This window comes from Eschscholzia californica, unplaced genomic scaffold (assembly GCF_041429995.1).
Source record: "Eschscholzia californica isolate CP2 unplaced genomic scaffold, dmEscCali1.0.p SCAF_5, whole genome shotgun sequence".
NCBI classification, from domain to species: Eukaryota; Viridiplantae; Streptophyta; class Magnoliopsida; order Ranunculales; family Papaveraceae; genus Eschscholzia; species Eschscholzia californica.
Genome location: NW_028238472.1, coordinates 1,629,630 through 1,648,971, shown reverse-complemented (window position 1 = coordinate 1,648,971; position 19,342 = coordinate 1,629,630). Strand labels below are relative to the sequence as shown.

The 19,342-nt window shown below is 36.1% G+C and overlaps 2 protein-coding genes across 3 annotated transcripts; both read left to right on the top strand.

The window, feature by feature from the left end:
- Nucleotides 1-4,251: 4,251 nt before the first annotated feature.
- LOC147536063 (auxin-induced protein 22D-like) lies at nucleotides 4,252-5,847 on the top strand. The gene is made up of 3 exons (XM_086639870.1): nucleotides 4,252-4,624; nucleotides 4,754-5,059; nucleotides 5,156-5,847. Exons 1-3 carry the CDS (start codon nucleotides 4,404-4,406, stop codon nucleotides 5,229-5,231), a joined length of 603 nt encoding a protein of 200 aa, XP_086495996.1. The 5' UTR covers nucleotides 4,252-4,403; the 3' UTR covers nucleotides 5,232-5,847.
- A 4,669-nt stretch (nucleotides 5,848-10,516) lies between these two features.
- On the top strand, nucleotides 10,517-18,553 carry LOC147536062 (mediator of RNA polymerase II transcription subunit 14-like). Of its 2 annotated transcripts, XM_086641893.1 has the most exons (6): nucleotides 11,740-12,121; nucleotides 13,469-13,616; nucleotides 14,161-15,168; nucleotides 15,674-15,937; nucleotides 16,316-16,685; nucleotides 16,809-18,553. In XM_086641893.1, the coding sequence occupies exons 3-6, from the start codon at nucleotides 14,341-14,343 to the stop codon at nucleotides 18,338-18,340; spliced, it is 2,994 nt and encodes a 997-aa protein (XP_086498019.1). In that variant the 5' UTR covers nucleotides 11,740-12,121; nucleotides 13,469-13,616; nucleotides 14,161-14,340; the 3' UTR covers nucleotides 18,341-18,553. The 2 variants fall into 2 exon arrangements, with proteins under 2 accessions (XP_086498018.1, XP_086498019.1); XM_086641892.1 differs by lacking the exon at nucleotides 13,469-13,616 and having other exon boundaries at nucleotides 10,517-12,121.
- Nucleotides 18,554-19,342: the final 789 nt, after the last annotated feature.

Genomic DNA, 19,342 nt, shown 5'->3' with positions numbered 1-19,342 from the left:
GATATATATCAGCGATGTTGAAGGTAACTTCGGCGACGAGTTTGAAGGCAATCCTTAGTTCCCACTTTTCACGAAAATTGCCGAAAATCCGAAGAAGAAAAATATTGACAATATCACCAATTATAATGTGAAACATATATTGCCAAGATACTCGCAAAAGCAATACCAACGTAAATACGTCTAGTAAATTGCGACATCGCCCGTCGTCTTTTAGTTTGACGAAAGAGGTCACATATACAACCTGTCTTGTTCTTGGAAAAACAATGGATGGCCATGAAGATTGGTTTGTATGATTCTTTGAAGTTGAAAGCCATGAAGAAATCAATGGAGGAGAAAGTATTTTATGATTCGACACAACTAATTCTTCTCCCGGGATTATATATGGAGCAAATAATTTGTGTGAGCTTGTGTTATTCATCTCATTGAACTTTTCTTTCTCCGTCATTGAAAAACTAGTATTTATTTTATCAAGAAAATCTCCTTCAACAGTGTCGACCATGGTAGTCGAAGGAATTTCAGATAATTCACTTTGTTCTTCTTTTTCCTCAGTCATTGAGAAATTTTTGTTCTTTTTGTCAAGAACTTCTTTTTCAATATTATCGAACACGGTGACCGAAGTAATATTGGAGAACTGTCTACTTGATTCAATATTTGTCTCCATATATGAAAAATATTCATCTAAAGGAAGAAAAACATACCTGAAGATGCTTTTCAATGTAGTCCAATAGTCTACGAATTTTTTTCCTTGATTAATGAGTCCCCATTGCATTGCATTGAATTGTTCATAGATTCTTTCGGACATATGTTGTTCGATGAGAAAAACCTTATCTTCATCGTGGATATCTTGGTTTATGAACCAATCTTCCATATGTTGAATCCAAAAATTTATATGATATTGACCGTCAAATAGAGGAATTTTAGAAACGGTATTAATTTTTTCTGGATATTTTCGATCAACATAAAATTGTTTAGAATCTCGAAAGGGATCCCAATCTAAATGTGGAAAAAATTTCCAGCACTCAAGGAGAGATGTATCCATGAAAAAAATTTCATCTTTTGTTCCCAGATTTTTCAAGCTCTGAATACCAGCTGATGTAGATTGTTGCGGAAGCGTAAAAGTAATGGAATTCACCATTGTTAATAAACTAAACTAACGAAATAAAACTGATAAAATAACGATAAATAATAAACTTGATTAATAATAAACTTGGATGATAATATTCTCTGATCTGGTTAACAAAGACAGACTAGACTTCTCTTATATAGAGATGGTACTTTCCTAGATAGACCCAAATAAGGAAATAAGATAACTACTAATAATACTTTCCTTGATTGCTAAGACTCATAATTATGGAAACCCTAAATACTTAATTATAGAAACTACGCTAATGTAGCTTCTTGACCGTGAGGCCCACTATCACCATGGCCGTGAGGCCCAATAGGAAGATGGTCTCCATCATTATTATTATTATCATTATAGAGTTCAAAGGCATTATCTACAGGTGAACCCACGTATTAATTCCACCAATATAATGAAAAAATATTTAACGTTTGACATGCTAGACAGTTTGTTGAGGTTGTTTTCGACAACAGTACTTCAATAAAAATTAAAACAAACTCACTAAAATATCAATGTTCTATCTCTCAACTTGGGTGTTTATTGTTGTCACAGTTTTTAACTTTCCTGCAAATTACTGATGTTAGTTTAATGTAATCTTACAAAAGTAAAATATTAGAAATTTAGTATCGTATTTTGCATTTCTTAAACATGTTTAGCAATTATTTAATCAAATATCAGAATGTGTTGTTTTTCATAATGCCACGAATCGTCTATATGGTTCCAATAAAAGCTCGACAAAGCGTGTGTCAAAACACTAGAGTTAGGTTTATTAAATCATGTTTATATGAAGTAGGGCATACAAATGATGTTTAATTAGGTTGAAATTGCTATATTTCAACAAAAAAAAAGGTTGAATTTGCTATAAGTGATTCCTTTATCAAGCTTCAAAGTATATATGGTCCTAACCTACTTTTGAAATTTGGGTGTCATTGGAGATAGACAAAAGATGGTGGGCCCTTTGTGTTTATGCTTTTTTAGGTGTTAAAAAGAAATGTCACATTGTCATTCATGTAGTGTTTTATTTGTGAACACCTAACTTTATTCTTCTTCCCTTTTTTCCATTTCTTCTACTATTTATTTTATTTTTCAATTTCCATGTTTAGTTTAATTGGTTTAGTTAGATCGATTACTCAAACTCAATCGAATCAAATTAAATTGGTTTGAACGAAGTTAGTTTATCTTTTAATCAATTCCGATTTTGCTAATGATTCAGCCGAACTATCATTAATTAGTTTGATTTCGGTTCCAAAATGTCATTGGCGCTCCCTCAATGCTACTTGGAAAAAATTGCGAGGAAAGGAAGTCCCCATGACACTGTCGTGTGTCGAGGGCCGCGTTTAAATTTCCGATATGTATAGGGATCTACATGTAATTTTGAGTTTATGGAGCTCTTTTAACAAAATAAAAGATGGGTCTCAAGAAATTGCACGAAGGGTCTCCACACGTGTCGAAACTGGAATCACCCTCACGTGGGTGTTAAATCACTGCTTTCCACTTGTCGCTTACTGATCATATTAGAATCATGAGTAACAAAAGATTCCGTACTACCTAAGAGAATGTTACCGTTGGATTCAACTTCATATCCCATGGACTGCTAAAAGCACCCGGAAATTGATGTTAGCACCCGCGAGAAGAGATTAACTACGATCGATCTCTTTTGACCCCAAACATTGGTTAGCATTCAAGCACCGACCGGAGAGTAGGGTTTCCAAGAGTATATTTAATGGTTTTTTTGGTTCAAGGGTTTAGAATCAAAATTCTTTTTCTATGTAATTCCTCATCATAGATCAAGGTTACTTTGAAATCAAGGTTCTTTCCGTGATTGTTTTATTCTATTTTTCTATCTAAAACAAAGTTTTTTTTTCTCTCTCCAACTCCTCGTTATAGATCTATGGTGATGGGCTTGGAAACAATGTCGTTTCCATAATAATTCCTCGTCTGAACTGGGCGCTAACAGACACCCGACACGAATTGTAATTTTGTCGAGTGCCTTTACCTGGTCCCAATCCAATAACTACACAACTTTCTTGGAACATCTAATATTTGGTTGAGAATTTTTAATGGTAATCCGCATCGCTGAATCATTGTTGTCCAAGCTAAATATGATGGGTCATTTTGACATAAAAGGTTACTACGTCTGCACTCCTAATTTTTTGAAACGGTTGATATAAACTCTTGTGCAGGTAGAAACAATCAAGAGTACGTCAAGTAGTGCAAGTGCCGAAAGCAGTTGCGGCTCATGAGCAAAATACATCACGACGATATAATAAGTTGATTGTGATTTGATAAATACTGCAGCTACTTGACTAATCATTAGGTAATCTCCGACTGGTGATATAATTTGTAAAATAGATACTACGTTTTGGACTATAACTTTATGTGTATATACTTCAGCAATGTAGGATAATATGACATTTCTTCTTCCTCCAACTCTCAAAGTCAGGATATACGATACTTCCCTCCACTATTATAATTCAAACGATTAGATAAAGAGTAATACTAAGAAAGACTACAAGTTAAAGTCTACTCTAAATGATTTTCATTCTCTTATTAATTTTAATTTTTTTCCTGATGAAATTTTAACTTTCCGACGGTTGATTACTAATTAGACCTAAAAATAGTCTAATTGTGTATATTCTTCGATCATTTCTTCTAGAAAACAATTCCATTGTTTGAAATTTCCTACCAAAGCAAAGGAAAAGCAAAAGAAATCATGCTATATGACTTTTGCTATAAGCAACAATTTCATTCCAACATGAATGATGATGATGATGTCCATTCTTCACTCATCATCATGACTTCCTTCCTAGTATACCCCACCACATACATGTGGTCCCTACATTCACATGGGAATGTTCAATTTCCCAAAACCCTTAATCCAACGATCCTAATTCACTACAACTACTTCTTTAAACTTAATCTTGACCATCAAAATCACAACTCAAGATAAAAGTACTAATTCTTTAACTTGTCCCATCATTGTCCCCTAATTCACCCGACAAAAACTTTATTCTTGCGCCTTCTGTGACCGACAACTGTACTTGTCTCTGCCCGAAATTCATACACCTTACCAAATTACCATTTTACCCTTCCATTGTTTTTCTTTATATTATTCTCCTTTTTCTATAAAAGATTATAGACCACCCCAATTCTTATCTACCCCAGTTCCATCCCAAAGACAAACTGAAACCTAGAGAGACTCGCCGGAATCTTACCTACGTCTCACCTGAAAGTGTTGGTATTCTTATTGAAACTATAGTGGTTGGCTTGAGAAGTTGAAGAAATGGCAGGGAAGTATGAAACTGATTTGAATTTTAAGGCAACAGAGTTGAGATTAGGGTTACCTGGAACTGAAGAAACTGAGAATCAAACACCTCAAATTGTTAGAAATAGTAATAAAAGAGGAATAGATGATTTGGGTAATGATCATAATCAGACTGGAGGATCTAATAGTAATTCTACTGTATCAGATTCCGGTGACCGGGAAGTTGCACCTGCACCTAAGTAAGTTGGATAAAAATTTGATCTTTTTTGTGAATTTGATGATTGATTTAGTTTTTATGATCTGGGTATTGATGAATTTTGATTTTTATGATGTGGGTATTGATGATTTTTACATTTTGATGATGACAGACAACAAGTAGTTGGGTGGCCGCCGGTGAGATCTTACCGGAAAAACAATATACAATCAAAGAAAACAGAGGTGGATACCAATTCTGTAATGTATGTAAAAGTTAGTATGGATGGAGCTCCTTACCTTAGAAAAATTGATTTGAAGGTTTATAATGGCTACCCTGAACTTCTTAAAACCCTAGAAAAAATGTTTAAATTTAGTATTGGGAAATACTCAGAGAGAGAAGGGTATAATGGATCAGAACATGCACCTACTTATGAAGATAAAGATGGTGATTGGATGCTTGTTGGTGATGTGCCATGGGAGTAAGTTCTCTCTCTTTCTCTAGATTCTATACCTTATCCCTCTTTCTCTCTCTAGATTTTTTATAGAGCTAACATGGGTATGATTTATAATTGCAGAATGTTCATCTCTTCCTGCAAAAGATTAAGAATCATGAGAGGGTCTGAAGCTAGAGGTTTGGGTTGTGGTTGTTAAAATCTTTAAATTTGAAAAGCAACCCACATAAGAAAAAGATTAGTAGAGATGATGAGAGAGAAAGAGATAGAGATAGAGAGAGGTCTGCCATTAATAGAAAAAGTGCAGCTTGGGCTGTCCAAGAAGATGATGAAGATTGGATTTGGACTTGTTTTATGAGTAAGATTAATGCTAGAGAACAAGAAAAACTAGACAGACGTCCATGGTGGGCATTTAGTGGATCAGAATCATCGAAAACAAGAATCACGGCAATCCAGATAAGATTTCCTGTGTGACTTGATTTGTGATAGAGAATATGAAGATGAAGAAAAATAATGAGGATTCATGGTTGAGTTTATCTTAATTTTTCTTAATTTGTGATGTTTATTTGGTTTTGTAATAATTATCAAAATCCAAATTAAACACTATATATGAAGATATAGATTTATAGATATATATTTGCTTATCATTAATTGTAAAGAGAGAGGAATTTTTTTTTCATCATCCAAGTTTTGGTTATCATTTATGTTTTTGAGAAAATTTATACAAGCATTGCTTTGCTTGCATTTTGGTACGAAGAACTTGCAATTTTCATTTCTATTCTTTGGGTTATTTCGATCTAGGGTTATATTGAGTATGATCTAGGGCTTCACTTCTCATCCACGTTCTTGAATTCTTATATTCTGAAATCTTTGTTTTCTTATTGAATAATTGGTTCTGAGGTGGTGTTCTTGAATTTGACTGCCTGAATCAAATAGACCTGCAGTTAGCCTGAATCAGTTATTCAGACGAGTTAAACGTTAGTTAAGAAAAAAAAACCTTGAATCGTATTTGAGATCGTATCTCAAAGACACAACAAACACGAAAACTTCCCAAAATGAAACTGCACATAACCTAAAAAGAATTTCAAAGATTTGATGGTTTGGTTATGATCATATTGACTTTAGGCAAATAATGTACAAAATTGTGTGTGAAACATGCATAATTGAAGCTAAAAATTGTGAAGGATTTCCAAATATACATATCCACAAGCTTTGGTTAGTTCAAGGGGTGCCAGCCGATCGATTGTTCTTGAAGGAGGTACAGTCTAGATTTTTCGAACTGGCAGTGTTGGCCTGGAGGCTGGAAAAGGAGTCGTACCAGCCTGCCAGGACCCATTGAGCTTCCATTAGTAGTGATTAGTTTGAGCCACTTCGGATGCTAGCGAAACGGTTATTTTTGAAGGAGGTAGTATAGTCTAGAGTTCCCAGCACGGCCTGTTGGCCTAGATACGTGTCTACCATAGCCAAAGGGGCCGTGGCGGATCCAAGGGCTGGTACACCAACCCATTTTAGAACGAAACAACCTATCAACCTTTTCATTTTATTTCTCCAATGACGTTCGCCTATCTCTTCAATTTCTTTCTATCCACCATGCTTCCTTATTTCCGGTTGCCTCTGGAGGTGGATTGCACTCACCACCCCCAAATACTAATCGGTTAACCAAAGTAAGTAGATGCGACTGTTGTCCCCTGCCCTTGTTCTTAGTACTTGAAGAGAAGTCTTCGTCGTGGAATTTGAAATGGTTGACTCATCGATTACTATCCTGAACAATGAGCATCGTATTATTACCTTTTTGACGAATAAACTAAATAAGAAGTAAAAACTCAGGCGTGTTTTCTACTGAAGAATAAAACCATCTCATCACTAATTGAAAGAAATAACAATAATGTTGTTCGAAGAATACGACAGATATATCTTGGAATGAAATACCAGTCAACTAAACAAAATACTTAATTTGAGATAAAAATCAAAGTTTGTATATTAAAAGCAAGATCGAGTCCAAATACATATTCAACATACTTAGTAAGATTCCGATAAACGACACTGAAATCAGAGACGAAGAAATTAACGTAATTACTAGTTCAATAAACACAACAAACTTGAAGAACTGTCAAGACCCCATCAATTAGATGACCCAGCCTGTTATTCTATGTTTGTAGTTGACTAAATTACTTCATCTCAGACCACAAACTTAAAAAATAAAAATGCATTTATCGATAACAACAATGTCATAAAGATCAACCAAAATAATTGAGAGATTGAACGGTTAGAATTATCGAATAAGATCAAATATCTCTGCGGAATAAATTCGAAAGGGGACCAAACTATGTCTATATTATGGTTTTTCATATTCCTTTAAGCACACATTATGTACTATAGGCTATGTATGGTTGTCTTCCTTGTCGTTGGGGATGGTTTTTCATATATTGTTGTCATAAAGGCAGGAAGTTGTATGTTGTATTCGCCATTATAATAGTTATTAAATCCGGTACTTAACATTATATCTTCTTTATCTACTTGTACTTTTTATACTTTAATAAGATGTAAGCATAAGAATGGAAGAGTGGTCCGAGTTTGGTAACGTAATATCATACCTCACGACTAATGAGATGTGGTCATCTTCGTTCGGTCTTAGACAGCTAGCTAAATAGCGAATTACGGGTAACTTCATCTAAGCATGATATATTCGGTTAGAGTTATCTGCGAAATGAACAAACGCTTTTAACGCCTACCCAAGATTAATCAGAGGTTTGTTAGTGAAGCAAAATGAAAGTCGTCCATACATCCAGTACCACAAAATATTTGTCTAGGTTTTCTATTCCAGAGCGAAAACGATGCCTCGAGTTATATTAATCTCAGAATGCCCAGAATTCATGGTAGCTAAGGAATTGAAGTTCTCTTTGACATTTTATCGAACGGTGAATAGACAATATCGATTAGCTTTACCATTAACTTGATGCAAACACAACTATGGGAAACATACCTGCAACTAACATTCTATTGACTACTACCCATTGTTGAAAACCCTAGATTGGATCTGAAAATCAAAATTTCCTTTTCAGATCATAAATAAAATCAGATTTTAAGGAGGAATAAAATACTCCGTTTATTTGAAAAGTCGGTAAAAACAGTTTATTCATGAACTTGATTTCCCGCGATATGATGTTTTCTTCGGGTTAAGTTTAAAGGGGCGTTTTTCTTGTGTCATTGGCGCCCCTTTCCTTCACATACTGACTCTAAAATATGCCTAAGGAGGGACGCCAGTAACACTTCAAAGATGCCCCTTTAAAACTACTCTTTTTCTTTTCTGGTGGGACTTCTGCTCATCAATATTTTTTTTATACCCATCAGTATGCCTCAACTGAAAAAATGGTTGTGTAAATCGACAACAAAAATTCTAGATATAAGGTTCGTAAGAGATCTCTTACAAACCATGAGAAACCAACTTTGATTTGTGATTTTTGTCTGAGATTTGAAACGAGTTCAAAAGATCTAATAAAAGTATTCCTGCCAAATAGGTATATATAATATATGTGTTTAGACACATCGCGAAAAGTTAAACACATACATACATATATGAGATTCATAGAAAGGTTGCATTTCTACCTACACACTACTACCATCGTTTTGAGTTATATATCTGAGTTTTTTTTGAAGGATTCCATTTACGAAACTAGTAGTGAAGAATAGTTAAAAATAGCTTAAGAAATTTTTGACAAAATTGCAGGATAATTTGTGAAGTCTACTCAAGCTTACCAATTTCTTTTGGTGTTTTAAGTAAAATTTTGTTGAAAACCATCTACATTACTTTTTTTTTTTTTGATGAAAGACCATCTACATTACTTGATTCCCAATTCCCATTTGTTGATCTCTAGAAATGGAAGTCCATTTGCTAGGGCTCTTGAGTTCATATATTCACATTTTGCAATAACTCACGTTTGTCTAAGCAACGAAATCATGTAAACATTATCATATCCTTACAAAAAAAATATGAGAGATTGTTGGACATTGCATATTAAAACTCATTCGATTAACATCATTGTACTCGATAAAAATTTGATCTTTTTTGTGAATTTGATGATTGATTTAATTTTTATGATCTGGGTATTGATGAATTTTGATTTTTATGATGTGGGTATTGATGATTTTGTAAATTTGATGATGACAGACAACAAGTAGTTGGGTGGCCGCCGGTGAGATCTTACCGGAAAAACAATATACTATCAAAGAAAACAGAGGTGGATACCAATTCTGTAATGTATGTAAAAGTTAGTATGGATGGAGCTCCTTACCAATTCTGTAATGTAATGTATATAAAAAGAACAAGAGTAGGCCAACCGAAAAATATTGGAAGAGAAAAATATTACGAAGATGAATCTGCTCTTGTATAATAGTTAGGTATTCGTGAGTAATCTCATCCCTATCGACATTTAGTTAATTACTCTCTTTCATCTTGTCCATATAAAACAGAAAATTATACGTACTCAAAAAACAAAAAAAAATTATATAGCACATGACTTTGCTTATGCAGGGTACAAATTATACGTTCACCAGATCTAGAGAGAGAGAGGGAAGAGGGATTTAAAAAAAAAAAATTAGAGAGAGAAAGAGGAGAGAGGAAAAAGATAATTTTTTTTTTTTTTTTTTATGTTTGAAGGTCGCCGGCCGAAAAATTGGCCGGCCGGCGACCTTCGCGGGAGAAGACGATGAGGTGGAATGAAGGTTAGGTGGCAGAGAGAGGTGATGAGATGGAGGAGAACTTTCAAAAAAATGTATTTTGTATTCCCCATAAAAAATTATTCCCCGGAGAACAAAAAAATGTATTTTGGGGAAAGCTATATAGTTTCCGGGGTGTGAAGTTTTGGGTGGAAACAAAAAAAAAAAATAGATTTTTTTATTTCTCCCAAACAACCAAATCCTTTTCAGCTTCTTCTTCTTTTCTCGGGCGACTCCACCATCTCCGACGACTCCATCATCTCCGACGACAATTTTTTTTTTTTTTTATGCTCCTCTCCATCTCCGATGAAGGGGAGGAGCCCCTTCGCTGGAGGTCTGGTTTCCAGACGAAACCAGATCTCGTCTGGTTTGAACAACCAGACGAGCTTCGGCGAAGGGGCTCCTCCCCTTAGCCGGAGACATTGAGAAGAAAGAGAGAGAAAGAGAAGAAAGAGAGAAGAGAGGGAGAAGAGAGAGAAAGAGAAGAGAAGATGGTGAAGTCGCCGGCAACATCCGGCCCACGACTTTTTCCGGCGACATTAAAGGGGTGTTTGGTTTAATTTTTTTTGTTTTCCACCGTCTTCCCCGGAAACTTTAATGCTTTCCCCAAAACAGTGGCCTAAAAAAAATCTGAATTCCCTCGATTCTTTATGGCCAACGCTTTGGGGAAAGCAATATAGTTTATGGAGTGTGAAGACTTTGTCAAAAACTGGTCAACTCTAGTTGACCAGTATATTTTCTAAATGATAGGGGGAAAGCAAAGTTTTTACCATTCTCCATTCCTTCTGAACTTGGTGCTATTTCTTCTCTTCGACAAATTTCGCTCTCTTCTAATAACTTTACTAAACTAATCCTTTTCCATCTCTTTAATGCAACTTCTCTTGTCTCTATGGATCTTTCTCAAAATTTATTAACTGAGTTTATTCCAAATCAAATCAAAACCCTAAAATACCTTTCTCATTTTGATCTTTCTTCAAATCTCTTGAATGGGTCTCTCCCTGATTTTCTAAGTGAACTTCCTGAACTTGCTGGAACCTTAAATCTATCTTACAAATTGTCGTACCATGATCTCGATTTAGGGTTTTCCTTTTCCCGTTGACACCATTTGGGAACAATGTTGAAGCAATTTGTAAGCAAAATCCATCGGAAGTCATCAAAATCTGGCAATAGTTCTTCATGTGGAAGTGATTCCGGCAACAATGTTGTAGCCGGCGGCAATGGAAACCAAAGAACAAATAGCACAAATGAGGTTTCGGGTAGATCAAACGTGGTTAAGAAAATGTCAGCGACTGTTTTTCCATCAACTGTTGTAGCTGGAATTGAACCTCTATTATCATTCAAAGATGCTTCAAATCCAGAGAAACAAAACTTATTAATCAGTAAGTTGAATCTCTGTTGTGTAATTTTCGACTTCAATGGTCCAAATAAAAACTTATTAATCATGGATCCCCGTGGTTCTTCATCTTCTAAATGGGATTGTTTCGCTAGTTATCAAGTAATGATTCAGTTCTAATCACATCTGATATTCTTATTTTAAATGAACCTGTTTCGTTTGCTAGAGATAACAATGAGATACAATCTTCTATTTCCCCGTCGACATTGTCTTCATCTTCTATTGTTGTTACTCCAACATCTGATTTTCTTAGTGGGAAATTCACTTCAAAGTTTTATAACTTTAGTTTGTTTAAAGTCGACTACGGACTAACTTCGTTGTTGATGGTGGTGGTTGTGGCCGGAGATGGTGGTCGGAAATGGTGGCCGGAGTTGAAGAGGATGAAGAAGAAGAAGAGGAAGAAGCAATGTTTGATTTCCCCCTAAAATTTATTTCCCCTGAAAATTTCTAAAATTCACATATTCCCTTTAAAATTTCACACCCCGGAAACTATTTTGCTTTCCCCAAAGCGCTGGTCTTCTTTATTCCCCGGAGAATTTCTTTATTCCCCCAAAGCGGCGGCCATTTTAAATTAGGGCTAATCCCAATTGGCCCCAATTATACACCTCAAATGAGAATAAGCCCAAATTGGACTGTCTAGGGTTTCCTCTCTCTCTACTTTCTCCGACGAATTCGAATTGCTAACTTTGTTAGAACAGAATCTCGATTTCTCTATGACCCCTATGATTTAGAACTCAAAACTGGTAAAGATTGGGAAAAAGAGAAGAAAAATGGTGAAATTAGGGCAACAAACGGTTGATGCATCAATGGTGGTTACTCTAGTTACTCAAGATGCGTATGAATTGTTTAATGATTTGGTGGAGCAATCAAAGTCTTATCAACAGTTTGATTCCGAGGAGAAGATTAGACTTCTGATGTATATAGACAAGAATGTATGATGAGGGTTTGATCTTGATCTTCTTCTCAAATGCTGCTATCAGGTTTGTGTTTTTTCAATATATATGGGTTTGATTTGATGAATTAGTAAGTTGGTTGCTGGTTTGTTTGATTTTTTTTTTTTTGAGTATTTGACCTAATATGGGGCATTGGGCACTCAAGAACACTCTTATTCATTTACTTATCTAGAACTGTAGAGAGCTAGGTTATTGTTTAATGAATATTGGAATATTATCCTGAGAGAAGAACCAATTACAGAATAGAGGGTGAGTTTCCTTTTGTGGGAAATCACAGTTGCGTAAAATCTAGACATTAGTTATCGCCCTGCCCTTTCTGTTAAGACGAGGTTGGGAGACACTATATTGAAAGATGCGATCTTTTTAAGTGCGTAGGAAAGGTATAGCAAAACCTACTAATAGAAGGATAGTTTTGAGAAATGTAATAATAGCATAACAATTTTTATTCAAAGTAGGAACCGTAATATCGTAATTTAATGAACAAAATCGAAATAGAATATTCATTGGGGGTCTTTTTTTAGATAGTGAGTAGAACTCTTCCATTCTATCCAATTCCCATTCTCAACCCATGACCAATATGAGCCCAAAGAGAGTTTGCCTCGATTTGTAAGCTCTTGTGACCCGTACCGCAACATTGCTTTACCCCTAGTTATCATGGTAAAGATTAGAAATGAGCAAAAGAAAAAGTCATTGGCATTTCGGTGAAAGTGGTACAGATGAATTCACAATTCCTATTCGAATTGACTCGCCCCATGGTTTCATCTCAGCAGGCGACCTCTCCCTCGTCAAATAGCTTCTGAATTTAGTTCTCCTATTGATGTTTGCGCAGAGACCCGATAGGTTTTACAGTTGTACTTACTAAATTCTATGATATGATGCTCTTATGCTTCCACATTGTCCAAGTTAGAATTGATTACTAAGAGGCTTATAAAAAATTCCAAGAAAAGGCATCCCTTAACCAAGGGAAGAAGCTTATCAAAATAAACACCAAGAGTAAATAGCTGAAACTGATTACTAAGTTTTGGAACTTCTTCTTTGTCTGTAGCCAGAAGATTGTAGTTCACTTTTGACGTTTGAATGTGCAACCTTATGAGAATATCGTCGTTGTGGAAAGTTTGCCTACATGTATTGATTTCGAATCATGTGGTTTAAGTCTAAGAGTAAAGATTTTGATTTGGATCCCATATGGAGCTGAAGTTGAGCCTTAGAATTTATTTTCTTTTGCGAATCGGATAGGTCAAATGTATAATTTAAGTCAAATCCAATGATTTGTCTCCTCTACTGCTAAAAAACCTAACGTGTTATGAATTTTGCATTTTTAAGTTTAATTTCACATCGGGGTATTTAGGGTATTTCTCTTTTGTCCTTGTACAGTATAAAAGGATAATGATAGTATGTTACCCTAAATTGTATCTCACTCAACGCCTCCCTCGCGTCACTTTCTGCTGTGGATTTTCACTCTTCTGGCTGTCTCAGAACATTCGAGGATTTGTTGTTAGATGATTCGTAGTGTTCAATAGTGGTAAACTATTCTCTCTTCATTATTGTCTTCTTTCTTAAAAGAAGCCCCAAATTATATTTTCATTTTTGTGTGATTCCCTAATAATAGCAGATAATTTAGAAATTGAATCTGTATCTTCATTTGGATTTTCTTACATTTCCACTAACATTTTAGTAGTTTTAATCCCTAAGTTTCTTAAATCACCTCTAAAACCTAGATTTTGTGAAGATACTCTTTCAATCAGTATTCCTTTTTGATTAAAAAAATCTAGGTTGACTGACGTTATATTCTTTGCATTCTTCTGATTTTTCGATCTATCGTAAAGTTTGTAGTGAAGAAAATGCAAAATGAATATATGGATCGCATGAGAATGGATGAAATTCCATATGAACCACCTTACTTGGTTTACGTAATATTGTGTGATGTATTAGTTTTCTATGATCAAGATTCAGCAAAATTTGCGCCATTCAGTAATCTAAACCTGGTCGCTGCCTAGCTGTCACATGAAACATGTTTTCTTTATCTTGTACTTTGTTGACTTCTGTTCTGTATGCCTCAATGTCAGGAACTATTTGGTTAAGCACAATCAACAACTTGCGTATACTCCGTCACATCACAATACCACATACACGTGTTTCACTCAAACCGCTCAATCCTTTTTTTCGAGCACGAGAATTGCAGCAGCCTGTAAACTTGATTATAATACTGAAAGCTGCTTTGTCGCGGGAAATTATCCAAAGTTGATATGAAACCTCTCAGCACTCCAGCTGGTGACCCCCAAGAGTCAGCTTTGCAGGAATTGAACATGCTCTTACAGTTTAAACTGCTTGAGTTCTCTATACCGGATGAGATTTCGGAAGCCAAAGTGATTAATGGCGCTCTTCTCTTTCGTGTTGATGGGGAATTTGAAGTTCATATAACTCCTGTTGATGTAGAATATCTATCTTTGTGGGAAGTGCTACATTTTCAGTGGCTTATAGGTGAGAAAAGTGGGCCTGTAAAGCTTGAAGAATGGCAGGTTCGTGCTATAGGAAACGATCTGGAATGGAAAATGGCTGAGGCAGAAGAGCCATTTATCGTTCTCTATTCAACTCTCCATGAGCTGAGTGTTTCGCTCATTACAACCACCGTGATTGAGCAAATAGCGACACTTCGCGAGAGAAGATGGGAAGATGCAATCACCTTTGGGCCTGTCTTTGATTCGGTACCTTATTTAGTTGGTTTAGAAAAGTATGGTTTAAAAATTTGGTACTGGTTCGATTTTGACATAGACATCGAAGTGTCTACTCCAGATTGTCCATTTATAATTGTTGAACCAAAAAAAAGCCTGCAAATCAAGTGCCAACATAGTGAATTTGTGATTGACCCTCAAACTGGCAGAGAGGCTGAATTATCACTTGATCCTTGTCGTATTGATGTTGAGGAATTGCTTGTAAAAGCTGTGTCATCCACTAGATACACTCGTCTACTTGAAATCCATAAAAATCTAGTGCGAAACTGTCAGATCTCTCAGACTGCAAATGATATTTTCCTTCAGTGGCATGGTGTAAAATCTGACGTCAAAAATGAAAAGGTTGGTTTAAGAAACATCACCTACTACTTTGCTGGATTGAATAGCATACATTCACTATTGTTGTTTTAGTAGTTAGAAAAGCAAATAGAGTTTTATCATAAAATCAAAAAATCATTGATTTCTTTAGAATAAAACTTACAAAGAGTCATAGGTCAACAAGAAACCTTTATACTCCATCTACTTCCCTGTTGTGTGAAGTTCTCTTTGATCTTGTAGGATGCATGCCTCATCTTAGGTACTGTTTGTCTTTTCTCTAAGTTAGGTCTGAAATCCAACTCGAGGTCTAAACTGACTTGAATCGGATTTCAAAATGTTTGTTTTGCTGAATCGTGATTTTTGACTTGTTTGAATGACGAGTACTGGTAGGTTTTCGATTTTTTTCAGTCAGATTCAGACATGTAGATTTTGTTAATGAGAAATAAGGAAACACCACCTTAGAATGCATGTCTGCATGGTTTTGATCCAATCTGCCTTCTGAGTAACATGTTTTTTGTTGTTATCATAGGAGTCTGGTACAGAAGAAGATGGAGGCAATGAAGTGTTATGTGTACGGGCGTATGGCTCATTGTATATCACCCTTGGGATTAATATAGAGAATGGGCGTTTTTTACTTCGATCATCTGGAAATATTCTTCCTTCATCTTTGTTTTTAGAGCAGGAAGATGCATTAAACCATGGAAGTGCCACAGCAGCTGAAGTATTTATAAATCTGAGGCGCAAAAGCATTCTGCGTTTATTTGCAAATATTGGGGGATTTTTAGGCCTTCAGGTAACTCATTTTCCTACTTTTGTATTTGATCTCCCATCACAGCTGTGGATATCATAGTTCGACTTAAACTTGTGATTATTTGTAATGCACTTAGTTAATATTGTTGAGTTGAAAAATCGAACTTCCATACAGAGCCAAGATGAAACTAGATATATAAGCGGGCAAAGCAGTAAACTTTAAAACCCGATCACTTGATCTCTTTATTGAAAGGAAAAAGTACTATTCATGATACCGAACATAGAAAATTGATTTAATATTAAGTACTTAAGGAGTTAACGTTAAATAAGATACAGCTCTTCAACATACTTATTCCAAATATGAGTGTCGATGCAAGTGATTCACTGTTGTCACCCACACATTAACGTATGATTCTTTCAGGTGTACGAACACGATATGGTGGCAGTTAAGATACCCAAAGTTATTTTAAATGGATCCGATTCGTTACTTATGGAATTCCCCCGGTGTGGAAGCTTGTATTATTTGCTGTTGGAACTTGACAAAGGCTTCAAACCTCTTTTTAGGCTGCTGGATACTCGGCATAGTGCTGTTGGAGAATCCCTTTCTGTAATTGACATTGATCAGTTGCAAATGCTTGAAGATGAAGTGAATCCCTCTCTTCTTGAATTGGAAGATTTCTTTACTCGTTATCTTAGTTTTAGGGGTCCTCCTTCACATGCTATGAGGTCCCATCAATCAAGTTCATCTCTTTTTGATGAAGTATTTAAGCTTGAGACTGCAAAATCTGTAGGTAATATATTTCCTCTGAAAGTTTAAATATGTGTGGCCTACTCTTTCCTTTCTATCTGTCTATCTATCTATCTATCTATCTGTTTTTTGTTCTCCCTTCCTGTTGCTAATATTCTCTTTTCAGGACAAGCGCCTAAGTTTGAAGTTTATCATAGCTCAAGTCCTTCTGAACATGATAGTAATCCTCAAAGGCGTTCAATGTCTGCTAATTTAAGGCAAATCACCTCAATCGAAGAGAAAGATGTCAGAGAAGCATTTTGTAAGAGAAGAAGGAACATATCAGATCCAGATACTCGTTTTCTTTCAGCCTCACAAGCAGTCTGTTCATCAGCTGGTATGGGTAAACCCAAAGTATATACGTACGAAAAGCTTCTAGCAGAAGCAAATAAAGGGAATGCACCTTATGGTATATATGTTACACTCCTTCTAAATGTGGTCAGACACTGTACTATTCGTATCAAGCACACTTGTTTGAGTAAGCAGTTGGATGATCCTGATATTCAAATTGTAAATGAAGATGGTTTGGGCATATATTTCCGACTTTTATCTGCTCAAGAATGGGACGTTATATGTTTAAGGTTGGGCAGACCTGGAAGCATGTCCTGGGATGTCAAAATAGATAATCGTTATTATGGAGCTTTGCATGAACTTCAGAATGGAAGTCAAAATACACTTTGGGGTCGCGATATTCTTGTTGACTCATCGTCCGATTGGCACATACGTTGTGTTCCAGATGGTGTTGTTTTAAGTTATAGAACTCTTGAGCCTAATTGCATTAACAAATTAGTTGCAGATCTCGAAAAACTTTCAAATGCCCACTCGTTTGCTATTAGAATGCTTCTTGATGTGGAACCTTACGATGATAAAATGTCAAAAGAGGCTTTGATCAGAATCGAAGCAGTTGGTTTAACGACTTTCTGCTTTTCTCTAACTAAAGCTGATGTTTATTTTGTTGTTAAGTGGGCATCTGGCAAACAAGGTGGCACGATGAATGTTTCTCCTAAAGAGGCTTCGCCTTATGCTCGACTATGTGACTATTTCAATAGGCGTGTCGCCAACTATTCATTCGATGCCCATAAAGTTGCTTCATTTATGACTCTTCTCACTCTACCCGTTTCTGTTATTGAAGAATTCTTGCAACTAATAGCTTGGAAAAAGAGACTCTTGGAGGCAGAAGTCAAACAAGTAGCTCCTGGACAGAAGCCTCGTGTCGAGTTAGTTCTCCAGAACACTGATGATAACTCAGAATGGGAAAGCAATATCTACTATGATCGGCATCATGATTTGGTGGATTTTACCCTGGTTGTTGTTCTTGATCCTGTTCATATGCCCAACATAAACTCTGATTTTGGCGCAAGATGGTTACCCTACTCTGTTTATGTGAGACTTAGGTATTCATTTGGTGAGAAACCTTGCGTCTCTTTTCTCGGAATGGAGGGAAGCCATGGTGGTCGAGCTTGCTGGTTTCAACTGGAAGATTGGGAAGCGACAAAGCAAAAGGTAGTTAAAACTGTGGAGATGCACGGAAATGCAGATGTCGAAGTTTTTCACGGCAGAATAAGATTAGTCGCAGATTGTGTTCGACAAAACCTGCATTTTTCGCTTCTGCGATTAAGGTATATCTGTGGTGTCATTGTAAGCGCTGCCACCTTATGATTTTCTTCTCTGGCATTAGAAAACTAGTTAAACTGCTTTTCTCATTCAAATTATTTGTTGATTATTTGTGTGTTTGTTTGCTTTTGATAAGTTGTGGTTGAATTAGGGTTTTGTGAAACTATGAACTTGTTTTAATTGTGAAGAAGATTTTGTGATAGAAATTACCTTCTCAAGTTCTATATATTTTGAATGATAATGGTTGATTATTGTGAAGAAGAATTTGTGAAGGATTTCCAAACATACATACTCTACGAGCTTCTGTTAGTTCTTGAAGAAGGTATAGTCTAGATTTTTCCAACCCCTAATGGACTTCAACCCGGGAGCCCTGGGAGGGGAGCCCTGGGAGGGGAGCCCTGGGGCTGAGCTCCTGCTGGGGCTGGGAGCCCCACCCTGACATTACGGCTACGGTAGTATTAGTCCGAAAAAGGGGTGATGCCAGCCTGCCATGACCCATTGTGCTTCCATTAGTTTGAGGGGTGTCAGCGGAGCCGCTGTTCTCAAAGGAGGCTGTGTTGCCGTAGATATGAGTGTGCCACAACAACCAAACAGGTCGTGGCAGATCCAATTTCTTTCTTTCTATCTACTGTGATTGCACTCGTCACCCTAAATTAGTAATCCGTTAGACAAAGTGGATGCTACGGTTGTCCCCTGGTAGTGGAACTTGAAATTACTGACAAATAAATTAAGGATAATTTAGGGAGGGAGACTCTCTCACCACTAATGTTTAATATTATTTACTTTTTTTTTTTTTTTGAAATAAATGCCATTAACATAAACCTGTTCAACATACAAAAAGAGTAAGGAACAGATACAAGTGAAAAACAATGAGGACTATTTAGAGAAATAGTCAATTCTGGGGGTCGAATTCCGATTTAGCCAAGTAGTGAGCTACCAAGTTGCAGCTTCTGGGACAATATTGGATTGCCACGTCAATGAATCTCAACCGATAACGTAAATTGCTCACATCCGTTGATATACGCCAGGGTATGGATGCGTCATCCC

What these genes read in the sequence shown, in the direction of transcription:
- LOC147536063 (XM_086639870.1), top strand. Translation starts at nt 4,404, where the DNA reads ATGGCAGGGAAGTATGAAACTGATTTGAATTTTAAGGCAACAGAGTTG. An exon ending in GAAGTTGCACCTGCACCTAA is followed by an intron (nt 4,625 to 4,753) that starts GTAAGTTGGATA and finishes TGATGATGACAG; the next exon opens with ACAACAAGTAGTTGGGTGGC. An exon ending in GTTGGTGATGTGCCATGGGA is followed by an intron (nt 5,060 to 5,155) that starts GTAAGTTCTCTC and finishes TTATAATTGCAG; the next exon opens with AATGTTCATCTCTTCCTGCA.
- LOC147536062 (XM_086641892.1), top strand. Translation starts at nt 14,341, where the DNA reads ATGAAACCTCTCAGCACTCCAGCTGGTGACCCCCAAGAGTCAGCTTTG. An exon ending in CTGACGTCAAAAATGAAAAG is followed by an intron (nt 15,169 to 15,673) that starts GTTGGTTTAAGA and finishes TTGTTATCATAG; the next exon opens with GAGTCTGGTACAGAAGAAGA. An exon ending in GGGGATTTTTAGGCCTTCAG is followed by an intron (nt 15,938 to 16,315) that starts GTAACTCATTTT and finishes TGATTCTTTCAG; the next exon opens with GTGTACGAACACGATATGGT.